The 19971-nt window shown below is 32.5% G+C and overlaps 1 protein-coding gene and 1 long non-coding RNA gene across 3 annotated transcripts; both read left to right on the top strand.

Annotated features, from left to right (window-relative positions):
• Positions 1–2280: 2280 nt before the first annotated feature.
• Positions 2281–5719, top strand: LOC127801346 (uncharacterized). Of its 2 annotated transcripts, XR_008023011.1 has the most exons (5): positions 2281–2387; positions 2486–2562; positions 3010–3359; positions 3674–3989; positions 4975–5719. It is a non-coding gene; the product is annotated as an uncharacterized LOC127801346 (long non-coding RNA). The 2 variants fall into 2 exon arrangements; XR_008023010.1 differs by having other exon boundaries at positions 3010–3989.
• Positions 5720–16907: 11188 nt separating this feature from the next.
• LOC127802454 (B-box zinc finger protein 20) lies at positions 16908–19184 on the top strand. The gene is given in 4 exon segments (XM_052338287.1): positions 16908–17368; positions 17370–17516; positions 17684–18136; positions 18601–19184. Coding segments are annotated over 4 exon segments (915 nt in total). The 5' UTR covers positions 16908–17326; the 3' UTR covers positions 18874–19184.
• The last annotated feature ends 787 nt before the right edge of the window (positions 19185–19971 follow it).

The following is a 19971-nucleotide window of genomic DNA, read 5'->3' as shown; positions in this document are numbered from 1 at the left end:
TAGCCAGTTTTTGGTTTTGAGTTATTCTCCTTTGGAGAAAACAAAAGAAATTAAAGACCTGTTTGTTTATGATTTTCTATTTTTACTTTTAGTTTTCTTATTTGTGTCTTGTTGTGTAGAAAAATTCTGAAAATGCTATATTTTTAGCATGGCAATTGATTGTGGAAATCAACAAAAGTACTTTTATAATTTATTAAAATTCAAATATTCTGTTCCACGTTTTTCAAAATCACCGAATTTAAAGAGATTTTATTGTGCTTGTTAATCTCGTATCATACTGTTAGAATTTTGTTAATATAAAATATTTTACTTTTAGTGTTTAAGTATTTTTATTAATTGATAAAATATTTTAAAATATGATATATTTATTATCAATCATATAAGTATTATAAGTATTAGGTGTTGAAAAACATAGATATTAACAAATATCTAATGCACTTATTAGTAAAACTCATTGTACACTTAAATCTATAAATTTATAACATATGTTGGTTGCAGCCAACGTCTAGCGTGCTTTTGTCACGTTATTAAATTATCCAAGAGATGTTGGGTTTGCCTACTCCGTGCTTCCAACTACAAGAACCCAAAACCCAATCCGACATGCTTTTCATCCTGGCATGCTTTCGTTGCATCGTCGAGTTACTTGAGAAAGAAGCTAACACACCTACTCCCAACATGTTTCTGTCGTGTCGTCGTGTTACTAGAGAGAAATGAGAAATGCTTGCTTTATGCTTCCATTGCATCACCCCTAAATCATTGTGCTTCTGTTGCATCGCCCCTAAATCATCGTGCTCCTGTCGCATCGCTTTTATTCATAAGCAAAAATCCTAAATTGCGATTTTGAGTTTAAAATGACATCGATGTCCAACCTATATAGAATATTTTGACTTAATAAGTCAACAATAAGATGCATCAACTTATCTTGTCACATTAGCATCGACACGTCAAAGTAAATTAATTCTCAAAACATGATTAAATTGAAAATTGACAAAAAAAAATTAATATAAATTAGATAATTAATCATATAATGTGTATGTAATTTAAAATAATAAAAAATTAAATAAATATATTTTTAATTAGGTGTCGCTTCACTGACGATTAAAGTTTGGTTTTGTGAACAAAATATATGAAAAAATGTTTTGGAAAATTATTTTATTGACCAAACAGTAAAAAAAAAAGAGGTATTTTCTTATAGAATAAAAAAAAAAGATATAATGGGCGTAATTTTTAGGACTTTCACGAGCAAAAGCTGTCCACGGTTCGGTGGTCCAATTGCCGCTTCTTTCAAATCGCGGGTTCGTTGGGCTAAATACGATCTTGGCGAGCTTGTTTCTCTGCTCTCTCTAACGGCTGAAAATCTCCAAGATCTCCTCTCGATTCCAGTATAATTCATCTCAATCTTGCCTGGCAAGCAAGTTTCCTTCCTCCAACGGCTCAAAAACCCCGAGATCCCTCTCAATCCCAATTTGTTCAGATTGCCACGAAGAATGATCTTCGACTGCCAAGTCGAAGCGATGCTTCGGTTCGCTCTCTCCAAACCCTTCGAGTAGCAGCAACGTTAACAAACTACTCAGAAAACCCTAGGCATGCCTTGGCTCTTCGATTTTGGCTGCAATTCGCCTTTCTCCGATTTCGGCACGTCCCCCCTCTCCATCTGCTCTGATTGAATTTTATGTCCTTTCATTGCTTTTATTGATGATTTTCATATGCTGTTACTGTCAAATTAGTGGCATCTCCGAAAAATTGGAAAAGATAACTTAATAATTGAAGAAGAAAAGAATTGGGGAATAAATAATTTCTGTTGCAAATTTGTGAGAATTTTTAAACGTTTTATCCATTGTATTTGATGGGTTTTTGGATTTTCAAAGTTGAATCCTGACACTTAGCAAATAGGTCGGAATAGTTGAGCATATCTCTGTCTTTGTTTCTTTTCATATGTAGAGAGGCCTTCTGGTTGGCTTTTTACTTGTTAGTAGTTTCTTGGGTGTGTCTGTTTCATGCTCTTTTGGCCCCTGATCATACTGACAATCTGAAGGCATATTGATGTGTTTTGACATCTGGTTTTAGTAGTTTCTTGGTACATTTTGACTCTGTAGCTTAGTTCTTCTAATTGTGGTTCAAATTGTGGGAACTGGGAAGCCTATTTTTCAAGGGGTTTCTAATTTTGTTGATGGATTTACCGTGTCATCTAGTCAGGTTTTGATGAACTTGGCATTCTTCATAAATGCACAGCGGTACTGCCAAAAAACTTGAAAATGTTCTTTTCTGTGGGATCTTAACAGGTGCTGTGAGGATATATGCTAAAGCGTGGACAGCTATTTGTCAAGTCATCTTGTTACTCATATCACATGCAGTAGCCTTCCAAACTGTAAAATCAAGAACCTGAGGTTCACATTGTGCAGTCAAGTCTAAGTTTGATACTCTAAAGTAATAATTTAGCATTTCTTGAACTTCTATAATTTCCATTGTTTGTAATTTATTCCAGATCCTCTAGTGGTGGGTTGCCAGTAGTGAAACCTGCATGGCTGATGGATTCTATTGCTGCAAATAAACTATTAAGCTGTATGTTTTACTCTTTGTATGACTTTTTCATTCCCTGAAGCAGTTTTGGATTTACATCCCTTTTTCTAATTGCCACGTTTGATTCTACATAAGTTGAGAAAAGAAAATAAGGTTGATTTGCAATGGTTAGGGAGGGAAGTCATTCTAATTAGTTCTCTATTAATTCCGTGTACTTTTAACTGCATTGTAATTACTATATGGATCATCCTTAAAGCATGACCTTAGTATATTGAAATGTTTGAAGATAGCAATGGATATTATGCATTGAGAAATCTTAGGCAGGTAGATAGGCTAGTATGTTTCAAGATTGTGTTTCTTATTGACTTGATCGTTCTTTCACAAATTTCTGTATTTTTGGTACACTTGCCATAGTAGAATCTGTGCAGTTTATGATGCTTTGTATGTACAGAAATTGATATAATTTATGTTTCTTTGCGTTACTTGCAGGGGTTCCATACCAACTGGACCAGATTGCTACTGAAGCTCATAACCAACCAAAGGTATCTGCTTCTTTTGTTCTGAAAAGCAGCATAGTGTCAGATGATTCTACAACTTGTGTGACAGGTCAAATAAAAGCAAAATTGGAGGATCCTTAAGGTGGCACATTTAAGGGGACTAATTTATCTGAACCATGTCGATCCATGGAACACTTAGAACACTTAGCCCCTCTCAACCTTCTGCTTCATAGCAGCTATAATATTAAAAGATCAACAGGCCCAGCAAGGCAGCAACTGTCGAGCCTTCTGATTGGCATCATCAATCCTACACAACTCCAATTTGTAGAAAATTGTTTTAAGGTAATCATAACATGTTTCTTTCCATATTTTTCCAGTTTGGTGTGTGTGTGTGTGTGTGTGTGTGGGCCCGGGGGGGGGGCTCATTGCTGCATGAACTGGATGGTATATTTGTGCAGTACTTAATGAATTATTTGCCTCATATCAGTCATATGTAATTTGGCATGTCATATAGTCTGTCAGTCAAAGTTGTTTAAATTACTTTTTTTAACATTTTCTACAACTGTGGACCAGTTACAATTTTGTCAATTTTCAAGTTAATTTTGTTCTTCATGGATTTCAAATTGGTGAATCTCCTATTGAGGTGGTTTACGTAGGCTGTAGTCGAGAAGTGTAGGAGATGATGCTATATCTTGGGTGTTCAGCAAGGAGGACGCTTTCATTCTCAAGGGCGTGCATCTATGGGTTGTAAGCTTGTCTTGTAACTATCAGTAACTTAGTATGTGGTGATTTACTTGAAATACTGTTGGGGCCTTTCTTGTTTTTATTATTTCATGTTTCTTTAACCCACTTTTCGGGCCATTCAGAAGTTTAATGGGAAAGAAATTGATAAAAGATCCATTGCTATTGATTGGGCTGTTCCAAAGAAAGTTTATGCTACTGGTGCCCATCCTGTTGTTGCTTTAGAAGATGGTAATTGTTCCATTCTCATCATACAGAGTCTTCTGTAGTCTTCTCATTCATATGCTATTCACATTGTGGAATGTGCTATCTTCAACTTTTATGTTTGGTTAGTCTGTGTGTGCGCGTATATATTCTTGGACTTCAAATCTCACCCCTAGACCATTATTTTTCTTTCCTTTGTTTTGTTTTATTGAAGTAAATTAAGCCTCGTTGTGGGTAAATGATTGTTCATTATTTTGTGGTTAGCGCCTTTACCTTTTCAATTGTTTCCATTCTTACAATAGCAAATTGAATCTGGATATATAATTTCTCATTGCTATCTTTAAAGAGCAGATTACAGTAGTTTTTCCTATTTGTTTTTACAATTGTTTGTTTCTTGTTATAATAGTTGCTTTATTTAGAAAACAATAAGACCTTGCAGATATCAGATTCAATAACACTTATAAACAAAGGAAAAAAATGTGTGATGTTGGACTTGAACCCCTTATAAACCCGCTAGTTTAATTCGCGAGACTTGTGTGTGTGTGTGTGTGTGTGAGAGAGACAGACACAAAGAGGGGGGGGGGGGGGGGGAGAGATTTGAGCAGGGGTAGAATTCACTAATTTTATTCCGAATCAATAACTTTGGGTTACATCACTAACTAAAACTAAAAAAAAATTTCAAGTTACTATTATTCTAATAACTCTATTAAAAATAAAAGATAAAAAAATTCTAAATTGTAAAATAGAAATTAAAAAAATCAAAATTTCTTTCACTAGAGTTCAACTAAAAGAGATAAAATTTCAGGTTACAATTATCCAAACGAATATAATAAATATAAAAACTAAAAAAATTCTAAAATCTAATATGAAAACAAAAAGAAATCTAATTTTTTGAATTGTGATAGTGCTGAATATGTTGTATGAGAAAGCTATTAGTTTCTTTATGATAAATGTAAACTGAGAATTCTGATTCTTAGAAATTAAAATATTGTGATTTATCTTTATATGACAGGTATTGCAAGTGTGAGATGCCTTACAACCCTGATGATCAAGTCCAGTATGAAGTTTATGATGAAACTTTTTAATTTGAGCACTATTTAGTTTCTAAGATCTTCCATGCATCCACAAGACAGTAATCATTTGGGATATGCAAAATTTAATAGACTGTGGGGTGCTCTAATGTGGAGAGGATATATTTTATGAAGGCAACCAATTGAGATCGTAGGCAGCATGAAGAGATTGTAGTCATGAGTGAATCCATCTTTGGGCGTTGCGATGAGCTACGGTGGCCTCTTGCCTCGGATGGGGTTTTTTTTGTCCGTGGAGAGAGCGGAATAATTGATGTTTTCGGGAGCAGGAGCGGTCTGCGTCCAAATTAGCACACCAGGTTCAATGTGCCGTCTATGACACCAAGTTTAGTTATGCCCTAGTTTTGTGTTTTGTGTGTGCAGGGGATGCCCTAGTGTGGTTTGTAGACTTTCTCTTGATTTTCTGTTAATATATCTTACCTAAAAAAAAAAAAAACCTAAATCTTAAAATCCTAACCCCTAAACCCAACCCCGTCTCAAATTTGTTGGGATCCCGAGAGTAGTGTTTGTTTTCTTGATGTCGTTGTGCACTAGTGTATGCTTATTTGTGTTGACACTTTTGATGCTTTTTCTCTACAAGTCTCATTTACAGGAAAAGAAAGCCCAACCCTAAATCCTAAAATCCTAATCCCTAAACCCCAAATCCCTAATCCCTAACCCCTAAACCCCAAATCCCCAAATCCTAAACCTAAATCTAAACCCTAAAATCCTAACCCAAACCCTAAACTCTTAAACCTTAAACCCTAAACTCATAACCCCTAACCCCTAAAACCCTCTAAACCACCCTAAACCCCTAGGCCCTAACTCTAAACCCCAAACCACTAAATCCTAAACTCTAGACTCTAAATCCCAAATTCCAAACCCTAACCCCAAACCCTAAAATCCTAACTCCCAAAACCCTAAACCTTAAAGGCTAAACCCTAAACCCTAAACCCTAAACCTTAAATCCTAAACTCGTAACCCCAAAATCCTAACCATAATCCCTAAAGCCTAAATGCCAAACCCCTAAACCCTAAATTCCAAACCCCCAAACCCTAAACACAAACCCCTAAAACCTAAAACTTCCCTAACCCCTAAAACCTAAACCCCAAACCCCTAGGCCCTAACTCTAAACCCCAAACCCTAACCCCCAAATCCTAAACCCTAAACCCTAAAATTCTAACCCCCAAACCCTAAACTCTTAAAAACTAAACCCTAAACCCTTAAAAGTTAAACACTAAACCCTAAACCTTAAATCCTAAACTTGTAACCCCAAAATGCTAACCCTAAACCCAAACCCCTAAACCCTAAAATCCTAACCCCTAAAGCCCCCTAAACCCTAAATTGTAACCCTAACCGCTAAACACTAAACCCTAACCCCTAAAACCTAGAACACCTATCCCCTAAACCCCTAGGCCTTAACCCCACTCTTCTCCTTTGTTTCTCTCTCTAGCTTTAGAGAAAAGTTGGTGCTTTAATGGTGAATCCTAAGCAAATAGAAAGTATCATGCAATCTCGTCGGTCCCTGCTAGCGAGATCGCACTCCTGTGGACAGCCATCTATGGGTTGTAAGCTTTTGTTTTGTAACTATTAGTAACTTAGTATGTGGTGATTTACTTGAAATATTGTTGGGGCCTTTCTTGTTTTTATTATTTCATGTTCTTTAACCCACTTTTCAGGCCATTCAAAAGTTTAATGGGAAAAAATTGGTAAAAGATCCATTGCTTTAGAAGGTCATAATTGTTCCATTCTCTCATCATATAGAGTTTTTTGTAGTCTTCTCATTCATATGCTATTCGCATTGTGGAATGTGTTGTCTTCTACTTTTATGTTTGGTTAGTCTGTGTGTGTATATATTCTTGGACTTCAGATCTCGCCCCTAGACCATTATTTTTCTTTCCTTTGTTTTGTTTTGCTGAAGTAAATTGAGTCTCGTTGTGGGTAAATGATTGTTCATTACTTTGTGGTTAGCACCTTTACCTTTTCAATTGTTTCCATTCTTACAATTGCAAACTGAATCTGGATATATAATTTCTCATTGTTATCTTTAAAGAGCGGATTATTGTAGTTTTTCTACTTGTTTTATGATTGTTTGTTTCTTGCTATAATAGTTGCTTTATTTAGAAAACAATGAGACCTCGCAGATATCAGATTCAATAACACTTATAAACAGTGGAAAAAATGTGTGATGCTGGACCTGAACCCCTTATGAATTAGATCTTTGGAGAGTTGTCATGTGCATGTATATTTCAAAAGAGACCTTAAGGTTGGATCTTTGGAGGCATTCTACCATGTGCTTTGTGAGCAAGGGAATCTCTTTCCTTGGAAGAGACTTTGGAGGTGAAAGGTTGCTTAATTTGTTTGGACTATCGCTCATGACTTATTCTTATATCTGGCAACCTGAGAAGGAGCGAGAGAGTGATTAATTGGTGTTCCCTTGGCAACAGCCTGAGACACCTCTGCTTTTATTGTCTTGTGGTTTAGGATTTATGGAAATTGTTCTTGTCTACTTCTAGTGTTCAATGAGTGATGCTGCCTATTGTTTTTGGATTTCTTGGTGTGTTTTGAATTAATCTATTTTGGAGATAGAGAAGTGGGGCGCATAAGCCATTTTTTGTGAACTAGAGTTAATTATGGGGCTTTGTCATGGTAGAGAGTTGCAGTGCATTCCTTAAAGGGATCCTTTCGTGTTTCCCTTTTTCCTTGGTTGGAGTTGAGTTTTTTTTGGATAAAAGGTGAGAATTAATATTAATAAAGATGGTAATGATACAACTCAAATAACACCCAAAAATCACAACACTCGCAAGAACTACAAAACAGAGGATACTCAAAAAACAAGACATTGCTTGTAAGATCCTCTACCACACTCCAAAACCCTTTTTGAATAAGGGACGGAGACTATAGCTGTTGGATAGTAAATAATTTACCATCTTGGAGTTCTGATGACTGAAGGAAAAAGTCAAATTAGTTTCCAAAATTTTCAATTCCATATTATGGTGTAGAGAGGTTATGCCCCTCTTTGGCATATTCTTTAAAATTTGTCTTACCAATCATTGTTACTAGGATAACTGCCCCCTCCCCTCCTTTATTTATTTATATTTTCTATTACTCTTTGGAGGGATTTTTTTTTTTTTTATGTTCTTTCTAGATTGTTGTGTAACTAGGGGGATGATTTTCTTGCTGACTTATTTTGCTTTAGATGTCTTAAAAGGTTTTGCTCTCTACTTCTTTCTCAAATTTAGAGAAAATAGTTGGCCATATTTTTGGGTTTCCTTCGCAAACTACTTTTTATTTTCCATTTTTTCTTTTTATAGTTGGGGACGGGAAATAATTTCCACCACTCAAATCACATTTCAACTTCATTTGCTACCTTTAGAAATGATTTTTATGCACATGGTTCTCATGATTTTACTCACTTATTCCTTTTTGTTTGGTTATTTTTGCCTGGAAATGTCTGATGCTTAATACCATGAGGTTGAGAATATTTTTGAAGCATAACTTGTGGTTTTGTCAGTATTAGGAAATGAAAATAGACAGGATGATGACAGTGGTAGTGATGATTTTAAGGATTATGATGCAAATAATAATGGAAAAACCCAACAATCTGACGAGGCTGATGTTGCTTCTGATGACTCTGTAAAGATGGAGGAAGAAGACAGCTCTACTAAATTTGATATTGAGAAGGAAACAGATGTTGCAAGAAAAGTTCTCAACAATTTGATTGCATCCTCAACTAAATGAACATCTATGTCTCTTGATAGTGATTCCAACCTACTTATGGGGAACAAGTATCATGAGATCACTGACGTACCAAGTAAAACATCTCATGGATCCTCTACTTTATCAGGTTTAATCGATTGATGTAAAAATGTGGACTAAGAATTGAACCAAATTTTAGTCAATTCGACCAGCCTGATCTAATTTGACCAAAATTTAAACACTTCTATTGAAATGTGATTTAGCTAACAACTAAAGCATTGTTCTTCTTTTCCTCTTAAAAAAAAATAAAATTGAACCCTAATGATGCAAGGGTTCAATCAACAAACCCCAACTTTACCTAGATTCCCTTTTTTTAGCCATTGATGGTGACTAGCAACCAATCACCACCAGTTTATTTATTTAATAAATTAATTATACACCCTTAAATTTTGGCTATTTAGCTTATACAACCTCTAAACTTTAAAGTTCATCAAATTAATATCAAAATTTTCTAAAAAAATAGTCATCACATCTTTTGTTATTAGCAACATTAAGTAAATTGATCGTACGCCATCTTAAACTATGGATCTTTAGTCCAAACACCTCATAAACATTAAGTTTTCATCAAATTAGTCCTTAAATTTTTCTGAAAAGGGTAAAATAAAAGTTCATGGGATGTCCAAGACAAAGAATCAAAGTGCAGAGGTTGTATAGTTAATTTACTTAACTTTATTAGTAATGAAGAAGGTTAATTTTAAAGTTCAAGAGATATTCAAATCAAATGATCATAATTCAAAGGTGCATGGTCAATTTACCCTTTATTTATTTTCACTTTTTGTACTCTCTTCTCGAAAATCCTATCATGTTTCTAAGGGAATTCTTTTGATGATGTAGAACAACTCGGTTTGCTTACTTTTTTGGGTGGAGCCTTATTGTGTTTCCAATGACAGTTTCTTTTTTGCAATGGGATTGTACATTAGGTTTCACATCAACCTTTCTCATTAGATAATGACATATGTTAGGCATTAATCTATGGCCTATAAACTATTTGACATGTTAACATTTACTATATTTTGTGTTAATTGGACTTACGATCAATGAGTCTCGTTGGACCATTTCCTTACCACAAGCTAGTTTGACACTATATTTTCAAATTTTCACCTTTAAAGTTTATTTAAGAATGATAAATGACCACCTAAGTTCAATGCAAGGCACGAAAATTTGAAACCTCTAGCCTATAGTTGGAGAGGAATAGAATAAAAGATAAAATAGTACATAATAGATAGATAAAGAAAATAATATAAAATTTGTTACTTTTTTATTATTTTAAAAGAACGAAAGGTAGATAAATGTTTGAATGAAATTAGATAGGATCGATGTAGCAAAACGATAAGAATATTAACAAATATTTTTCTTCTCCTTCCTTGCGCCCAAATCAAGGTAAAAAATATATATATATATATATATATAAAAAGATATCATGGACCATTCTCTTTTTTTTCGTTTTACTATAAAACTCTCTCCAAGAAAGAGAAAGAATGTACCTTCCCGTTTTTCGGGTCCAATTCAATAAGAGAGAATCTATCTTTCCATATTTTTCCCTTCCCTCGATCCTCTTCCCATCCAAACATAATATCCCAATTCAGCCTAAGTCCAATTAGACTCCATGGGGGGGGCACATATCTTGTTTCCAAAATGACATAAGCATTTTCTTGGCTTTGTTAATAAGGCTCCGTTTGGTGTTGAGCATTTTAAAAACTTTTCGTGAACTGGCTTTTAGAAATATTCTTAAGTTTAGGTTTGAACTCTGCCGAAAGTCTAAACCAAATAAAGCCTCAATTTGTACTAGAGGAAGAATAAAGATTGAGATCAAATTTCAACACCGCCAACCACTTACAATAGACAGACGTCGCAAGCTATGTTAGATGTGAAAGGTCATAAATTCAAATATTTTTCACATGATAAGTTTTTATTTTTCAATTAGTATTTTAAAAAATCGCTTTATCAACAAAAATTCATGACACCCAAATGGTACCTTTGCTTTTATAATATAATAATATATTAGAAGAATCGATCGTATGTGTAAGAAAAATAAAATAAAATAAAATAAAAATTTATTGACGTCGTTTGGTAATAATTATTTTAAGCAAAATTTTAAATAAAATGAGTCTTGATATAGTGATCAAATTATTTTTAAAAATAAATTATTATTTAAAAGTCATAAGTTTAAATTTCGTTAACATAATTAATTTTTATTTTTTAATCAAAATACATAAGAAGATATTTAAAAAAAAATACTACTTTATTAACCGGGTGGTTTTATGACACTAAAACTTGACGCTGGATTATTATTATATAATAATAATAGAGAGTATGTGTATAGATTAACACAATTGTTTATTATTATTATTATTATTTTATTTAATAACTATGCTTAATTGACTTCATTAACTTAAAACTCCGGCTCTGTCACTGTTGAGATATTTCCCTGAGAGAGTGTAATATTCCTGCGATGACATGAAATGAAACAAAATTAATTCACGGGACTTAATATTGTCACGAAATGAGGTTTTATCTCAAAGCATGAGAGGAGGGAGGGGGCATGGGCTGGGCAAGCATGCCATCCCATGCACTTCCATTGTCCCTTTCATCTCATTGTCTCTCTCTCTCAATCTTTCAATTTCATCCAATGGGTGGGTGGTGGTGGGTACCCTTTATTATTGCCCAACCAAATCCCTTGCAATTGTTATGATTTATTATGTAGACAGAATTTGAATATAATGGTGAATTATTATGTAGATAAAAAGACATCTTATGTTAGATTAATTTTATTTAATCTAACATAAGAGAGATAAAAGACCCTCACATGTTTACACTATTGGTAATGTCAATCAATTATAATATCAAAGAGTACAATGATTATGGTGCAATGGTAAAGCACCTGATATTTTACATGGAGTATCGAGGAGTGATAAAGCGTCTAGTATTTCACATGGATATCAGGGTTCCAATTCGTGTGGCAATTCATTGAAAGTTTAAGTCCTGCATAGATTGCACCGAATGTTTAATGTTAAGTGTGTATAAATTGTGTTTGCATTTAAATTTATATAGAAGGTATATCAGAGGAAAATGTCACCTGCCTCTGAAAATTAATTGGTCAAGTCTCGAACATCTCAGGATAAAAAAATATACATATATTATTTCTATTCTTAAAAAAAGAGTTGAAATCAATGCAAAACATGGTTATCAATGTGTTTGTTAAACTATCTAGCGATTATTATAAAAGAAATCACATGATTTCTTATTTTATATTTTTTATATATGCTTATTTTTTTCTCCATCTAAATAAGTATACCTTTGATTTTACAGATAAGAAAAAATGACGTATATATTCTCTAGTGCATTTTAAAAAATTTAACAAACAGTTTGATGAAAATTTTAAAATGTTTCTCAGACTTATTTTGATAATTTTATATCTTAATTCAAAAAATATTATAATATTATCTTAATATAATATTATTTTACTTATTTTAACAAATTCTCTCTTAGAGAGATATCACTCAAAAGAAAAAGAAAAATAACATACTCGAGTCTCTTTTTAATTTTAAAATTATTATAAATACTTATGTTGAGTCTGTCTCTAATTTTAAAATTTTGCTCAAATATTTTAAATAAGTATTCAAATTTTATATATAAAAAAAAAATACGACACTAAAGGCTAAATCACAAATTCCTTAATGATCTGTCTCCAAACTTGCAATGCAATCAAATCAAACACATAATTAATTATATTGTTTCAAAGATTGGGTGACCATGGATGGGCCAAATCCCACCCAAAAAAGGTCTTTGATGTCCTCTACCTCTAAGTGACTGACTTGGGGCCCCTCTCTCCTCATCCTTTCTCTCATTCATAACATTAACATTAATAGTATATCATATCATATCAAATCACTTTGCTTTCCGAGTGCCTTATTATTATTATTTGAAGATAAATAATGCCCTCTCGTCCAAGGCAATGATAAATAATGCCCCCTCGTCAAGGCAAGGTTTAGAAAATCTTAGAGCTGAGGTCAACAACTCTCTGGTCAAATTATGATAAGTTAAAATTTACATTAATAGTTTGTGAGTTTAATTTTTTATCCTACACAATAAGATAAAATTTTCATTTACGATTTATTTTCTCTGTCAAAATCGAGGACACGAGCGATAGAAGACCGCGTAAAGACAATAGTTTCAAGATTGTACAGAAAAGCCATTTTCTATTTACAAAACAAAAAACATTTTTCGTTTTGAATCTTATTTATACTTATGTTTTTAGAGGAATATTCATTTCTGTATTTTTGTTTGGTATCAAAAATATTTTTCATTTCATATTCATATCAAAAACATTTCTTATTTTCATTTTCATGTAACCTAGAATCAAATTATGATTTTGAAAGTTGTACATGTAGCCATCCAATACCCATTCTTTCTTTAATGTTGTGTTATAAGCAACGCATCAGACCTTTTCAATTATTCTCTCTTGCGGACTTAATTAATAAATCAATAGTCATCCATCTATATCTATATATATATATAATTAATACATAAAGGCATAAAATCAACTTGGGATTACGCCCCTTGCGAGTGCCTCACACTATCGAGCCCCAATAAATGGTGCAGGAGGTAAATTAAGAAATTTAATGATCTTTGGTTTCGATCCCGTCCCAGGAGTATAGCCTGGTGGTTTTAGCGACTCTCCAAAAAAGGCATGTTTCGTCATGATTAGAGCTTGACGTGGACTTTGATGAGTTTTAAAATTATTTTTATTATTATTATTTGTGAAGATTATGAAATAATCATAATTGAAGGCTTGCCCTACCCAAAGACACAGGTCATATAATTGGCCATTATTATTATTTAACTAATCAATTTAGATAATATATCTTAATTAAGATATAAGGTGAAAAATATAAAAATATTTTAAATATTTATTTTTTTTAATATGTTTATTAAACTTATTTAACCTTACTCAAAAAAACTCTCACATGACCTTTTATCTAATTTTATATAAATAAATTTATTTGATCCCCTCTTCAAATAAATTTATCTAATATTTTACAAATAAGTCTAAATTACTCATATATCTCTTGTAGGATAATTAATATTATTTAATATATTTTTAAAATTTAAATTTCTCTCTCTCTATATATATATTTTATTATCTAATACAAATTCATTTCATCGATTTCTTAAATTATTTTATTCAAAATTTATATTTTATTATCTATTATGAAAATATATTTTGATAATTTTTAATTATCTAAGTAGAATTATTATAATTTCACCAATAATTATTTCTACTCTCTTAGTCTTATTAGAATCTATTTTTGAATATGGATTTAAAAAATAAAATATTATTTTTAATTTTTAATCTTTAATTTTTGACAATTTATATTTTTTAATCATAAATTTGTTATTGATGTTAAGATACACTTTTGAATGAATATGGAATAGGAATATTTTGATAAAAAAAAATTCTTATTTCAATTTTTTTATATGTATTTAACAAATATATGAAAAAAAAGTACAACTCTTAATAAATTTTAAAAAATTTAACAAACAGTCTAAAATCTTAGAATACTTTTTAATTTTATCTTGATCATTTTATATCTTAGTTCGAAAAATATTTTAATATCTCTTACCTTACTCCTTTTAACAAATATTACTTTAAAAAGGAAAATGACTCTAACTAGTATTCATTTGACATGCGACATGTGATGATTATAATTACAGTTTTTTTTTTTTTTTTCAAATGTTAATGCCACAGCAACATGTGTGCCATTCGATGACCAAGTTTTAAAATATAAAATATTGGGTACAAAACACGAGTATAATTAAAATAAGTATATTGTGTGAAGTCGAGACTTTACTCTATAATTAATTCAAACTAGGAATGTATAATTAATAAATATTGGTTTTGTGATAAAGTTTAGATTTTAAACTTTTTTGTTAGTTCTGATGTCATATTAAATTATTAATTACTTTATTATTTAAAAATAATTTAAGTTAGTAAATTAAAAGTTAATTTTAATACTAGAATTTTTACTCTCAATAATCACAGCCACATACGGCTATTAAATGTTAATGAGAGAGTGGTAATTAAAAAAATTAGATATGTATAAAGAAAATAATAGGAATAATTATTGTGTTTTTTTGATTATTTAATTTTATTTTATTTAATTCATTTGAAATTTCATTAATTTTAATATAAATTAATTAGAATTTAGTTAATATTGTTTCAAATGCCCGAGCAAAATATTTAGAGCATAAAAAAACATCTTGAGGTTCATTTTTAAACTACACGAAGTCTCCAATAATAGCATAAATTATTGGGGATTTAGGAGTAATTAATTTACCCAAATCATGAATAGAAAGTTGAGGATACTTGCAAGTGAAAGAATAGTAGATTCTAAATAAAGATCTACTTTTTTTTGTTTTGTTTTGTATAAGAGAAAAAGCAAAGCGACCAACATAGCAACTCTCTTGACTATAAGAGCTATTTCTTTGTAGAAAATGTACAATTATTGTCAAGGAGACAAATTGTCACTCTATCTCGTCGCTATGTAAGGGTCAAATCTTATATCCATGACTCATTTTTTTTATTTGGATTATGCATTATCATGAACGTTCCTCCCTTGATGCTTTATTATGAGGAGAGAAGATAAATTAAGAATACTCAGACAAACGATCGTAAAAGGATTCAAATCTAAGTTTCAGACTTTTCCACTCCCTGTAAAAATCGCTTGAGCAACCCTAAGAAACTCCATGGCTTGTTTTGACATTATGGAGTCTAGGTCATCTCACAAATAAGATACAATTAAGATTCAAACCTCTACCCAAGGGACACAAAGGAACCCAAAAATTGCTAAACTACACTACCACAATAACAAAAGACCTATTTTCATCAAGGGACGGTATTTAATTATAATGTTAGGTTTTTGTGTTTCTATAAACAAATTTTAAACAAAAATGAGGTTTGATGCAATGATATTGGTTAATGATAATGTTTTATTGTGATTTAAAAATAAATAGATGGTTAGAGAAGTATCTAAAATTCATGTAAGTAACTAATTCCATTAAATTAAGTGAATACTAGTCATGTTATTGGGGGTAACAACAGTACCTTAAAAGTTGCTTGGTTTCTTATCTCTTAAGCAATCCAACATTAATATTATAAGAATCCTTCACTCTTTTATTAAAGCCACTAGACAAGACAAGTACAATAATTTAATTCACAAATTATTATTATAATAAATTAAATTCTACTTAAATATAATAATGGTCAATTCCCATCAAAGTTGTAGCATACTGATGAACTCGAAACCTTAAATTTGATCAGTTGTATAAATTTAGAGGGTTGTGAGCTGCCATTCTCAATTACTATGAATAGAAACAGTTTAATTAGAAAACTTAAGTTATCGAGGACTTATTTGGTCCCAATGCCATGTCTGTCGAGAGTCTCGTTATTTAGACCTCAACACAGAAATTGGTATTATCGTCTTTACAGTTTTTCAATTGCTCAGTACCCTCAATTTTAATAGAAAAAGTAAATTAGAGGTGGGTTTTTAGCTTTTGCTTAAGTCGAGTATTGAATTTGTGATTTACTGGTACTAATCCTAATGTATCACTTACCTGTCACTTAACCTATGTCATGGAGACAACACCCCAATTGTATTTGGGATGATCATCTTTATGTTACTCCCAATACTCATAACCTTAATTACGTCGAGAAAGGGATAAATTATAAATATAAAATTTTACCTTATTACTTAAAATAAAAATTAACTCACACCCATGAAACTGACACCAATATATTACATGCAAAACTCTTTTGACCGTGAGAACAACAACCAAGTGTACTTGCTCAATAACAATGTGTATTGTCTTAAATGATGTGTTAATAATATTTTTACTAAATTTTAATTTTAATTTTTATGAAATAATAGTGCAAAGCAAGTAAGGTGTGGGGGGCGGGGGAATATGATCAGAGTTTGTTGAATAAAGGAGGAGATGAAGATAAAAAATCTCTTTTACCCATACGGCCGTGGCCCCTAATTCTCTGACCCAACCCTTCCCTTCCCTTTACAGGATAAGACTTCACCTCCTCACCAGCTCCAACTTGTCTTTATCCGCTTCCTTGTCTTCTTTTTTGAGAGAGAGAGAGGGAGGGAGGGAGGGAGGGAGAGGGCCTCTTCTCGTCTCCAGAGCTTTCCGTAGTCAAAGCAGAAAGAGTTAAAGGCTCTGAGCCTTATCATGGCTGGCTGTCCAGAGGAACCCTAATGGCATCCATCCCATCCATATCCATATATATACATATAGCTACCCATTTGCCCATAACCCTTCGTCTTCTTCTTCTTCTTTCTAGCTACCAGTATTGATCTCCTCGTCTCTTTATCTATATATATATATATATATTCCATGAGTCAACGTCATTGATTAATTGCGTCCTCCTCCATAGATATATTCGCGCGCGCGCACACATATATCACCAAGAAAAGAAAATATTGTAGTGGATTTTGTACAAGAGAATAGATCTTCTGAGAGAATATATATCATATGAAGATCCAGTGCGACGTTTGTGAGAAAGAGGAGGCGTCAGGTGTTCTGCACCGCGGACGAAGCCGCTCTCTGCAACGCCTGCGACCATCGCGTCCACCATGCCAACAAGCTCGCCGGAAAGCACCCCCGCTTCTCTCTCCTCCCCCCCTCTTTCAAAGATAATTCCCCTCGCTGCGATATCTGCCAAGTACATATAGATATTTATATGTATAATAATGAATTATTAATTGTTGATTGGGTAGACTGGACTCTACTCTACATCATCTCGATTATGAACAATTAATAATAATAATCATAATCATAATAATATCTAATGAATTAATAATATTGTTGGGTTTTTAATTTGATGCGCAGGAGAGACGAGCATTTCTGTTTTGCCAAGAAGATAGAGCGATTCTTTGCAGAGAATGCGACGTTCAGATTCACAAGGCCAATGAACGAACTCAGAAACACAACCGATTTCTTCTCACCGGTGTCAAGCTCTCCTCCTCCTCCTCCTCTTCTTCTACCCGGCCGGCTGCCTCGTCGTCCTCCATTGCCGCCGGCGGTGAAGCTACCGCTACTAACAATCTGTCGAAGATCAAGAGAAGCGCTTGTTCGAACCCAGTGGTTTCAAACCCATGTTCGACCCAAGAGCCATTGCCTTCTGAATCGGCATCCACGCCGAGTGGGGTTGATGATCACTGTATAAGCCAAGAATGCTCCATCTCAACCAGTAGCATATCGGAGTATTTAATGCAGACGTTGCCCGGGTGGAGCGTCGACGATTTCCTCGATCCGTCCTCGTCTTCCCATGGTTTCTGTAAGGTTTGCAGTCCATTCTAAATCGTTCCAACAACACACACATACAAACTTCTATTCCTTCACTTTGAATAGCAAATCAGTATGTTATCGGTGTAGTAGTTCAATAATGGTGGATGTGTAGTTCACTGGTCAGTCCGAGATTTCAAATTTGAATCTTGTAAGTTTCAGATGCACCTCATAAGTTTTATGTGCTTCATTGTTGTTACTATTTGACCAAGTTTAACGGACGAAGACGCCATAATCGAACTTAACCAAGGGTTTGTTCAATCTAATATGTTACGTACCAAGGACTGTCATGCGAAGCATTCATAACATTGAACTTACCCTTCTGAGATAAAAATAAAGAAAGAAAAAGCATATGATCGAGTGCTCATCAAGAATAAGTTTCCATTCCTGTTTAAAAATCTCGTAAATTTCCCAGGAAAATAACGTTTTCCTCACGAACGTTTGTGATTGATTGATTGCAGACTTACGATGATGAACAGCGAATTCCAGATCATGGGTTTGGAAGTGATTTAGATCCTTTGTTTGGAGATTCGGCCATTTGGGTACCTCAATTTTCTCATGTCCTGCAATTCCTGTCCCAAAGTAATGCAACCAATGCACTGCTAAAGGGGTCTGAAGAAGCAGACAATATGAAGAAAACAGGTTGCAGGAGAGGAGGCAGTGAAGAAGATGGTAGTTTTAGAGTCCCTCAGATCAGCCATATTCCTCCAGATAAATGGAGTTTTTTATGGTAGATATATACATGTAATATTAATTAATGTGTCTACTGTCTACCGGCTTGGCTTTAATTTGGATCGTATCACTACTGATTTTCTTTTTGTTTTAATCTCCTAATCTGTAATAGTGATCTCTTGCTCGCGTCGGGCGGCCCAGGCATGCAGGAGGTGGGACCCACACCCCTTTAATTTTAGTGGAAATTATAAAAAATAATCCCCATAAATACAAAATTTGTTTTTATCCCATTTTTTACAAAAAAACGTTTTTAGCCCCTCCAAACAAATAGTTACAAAAAATAGCCACTTTACCACTTTGAACCATAACTTTTGACTTTTCAACAATCTAATTTTATTAAAAATTAAGAATAAAGACAAAGATAATGAATTCCCAAACTACCCTCAATACAAAAAAAAATAAAAGGGTTAAATTTCTATTTAACCCCCACAACAAACCCGATAAACCTCCACCTTTTTAATTATTAAATATATATGTATTATTACATATAAATAAAATTAATTAAATAATAATAATTAAAAAATTTAAATATATATGTATTATTAAATATATAATTGAAAAATTATTATTCAATGATTATTATTTAATTTTTAAATTATAATAATACTTGCAAATCATAATTATAATAATATATTTTCAACTATTAAATTATTATTATTTTCTAATAATTACTATTATTTTTTAATTATTATTTTTTTAATATTTTAATAACTGGTTGGGTCTCGAACACATGTTCGGTTCCCCCTAAAAAAATAATTTACAACTAAATACATTTTTTTAATAATTATTATTTTTTAAACTTTTAGTGCTAATGGAACACACTAATTTGAAAAAAATCAAAAAAATTTAAAAAATTTCATTTTTGGCCTTTGCGGACCACAAAACCCGATGGCGAACTTTGTGGCCCACAAAACCCGATGACAAACTTTGTGGGCCACAAATCCCAATTATTTTTTTTTTTTTTTTTGCAATGAGATATTTTCAAAGTTGCCCAATAATAGTCTCAAAAAATAAATTATTGTTAAGAAATTACACTTTTGTTCTTGAGTAAATTTATTACCATAGCATTATCTTTGCTTTGTCCAATATTATTTAGAACA

Source organism: Diospyros lotus, chromosome 5 (genome assembly GCF_014633365.1).
Source record: "Diospyros lotus cultivar Yz01 chromosome 5, ASM1463336v1, whole genome shotgun sequence".
NCBI lineage: Eukaryota > Viridiplantae > Streptophyta > Magnoliopsida > Ericales > Ebenaceae > Diospyros > Diospyros lotus.
Note: the sequence above shows the minus strand (reverse complement) of the source record. Positions and strands in the feature narration are given on the sequence as shown.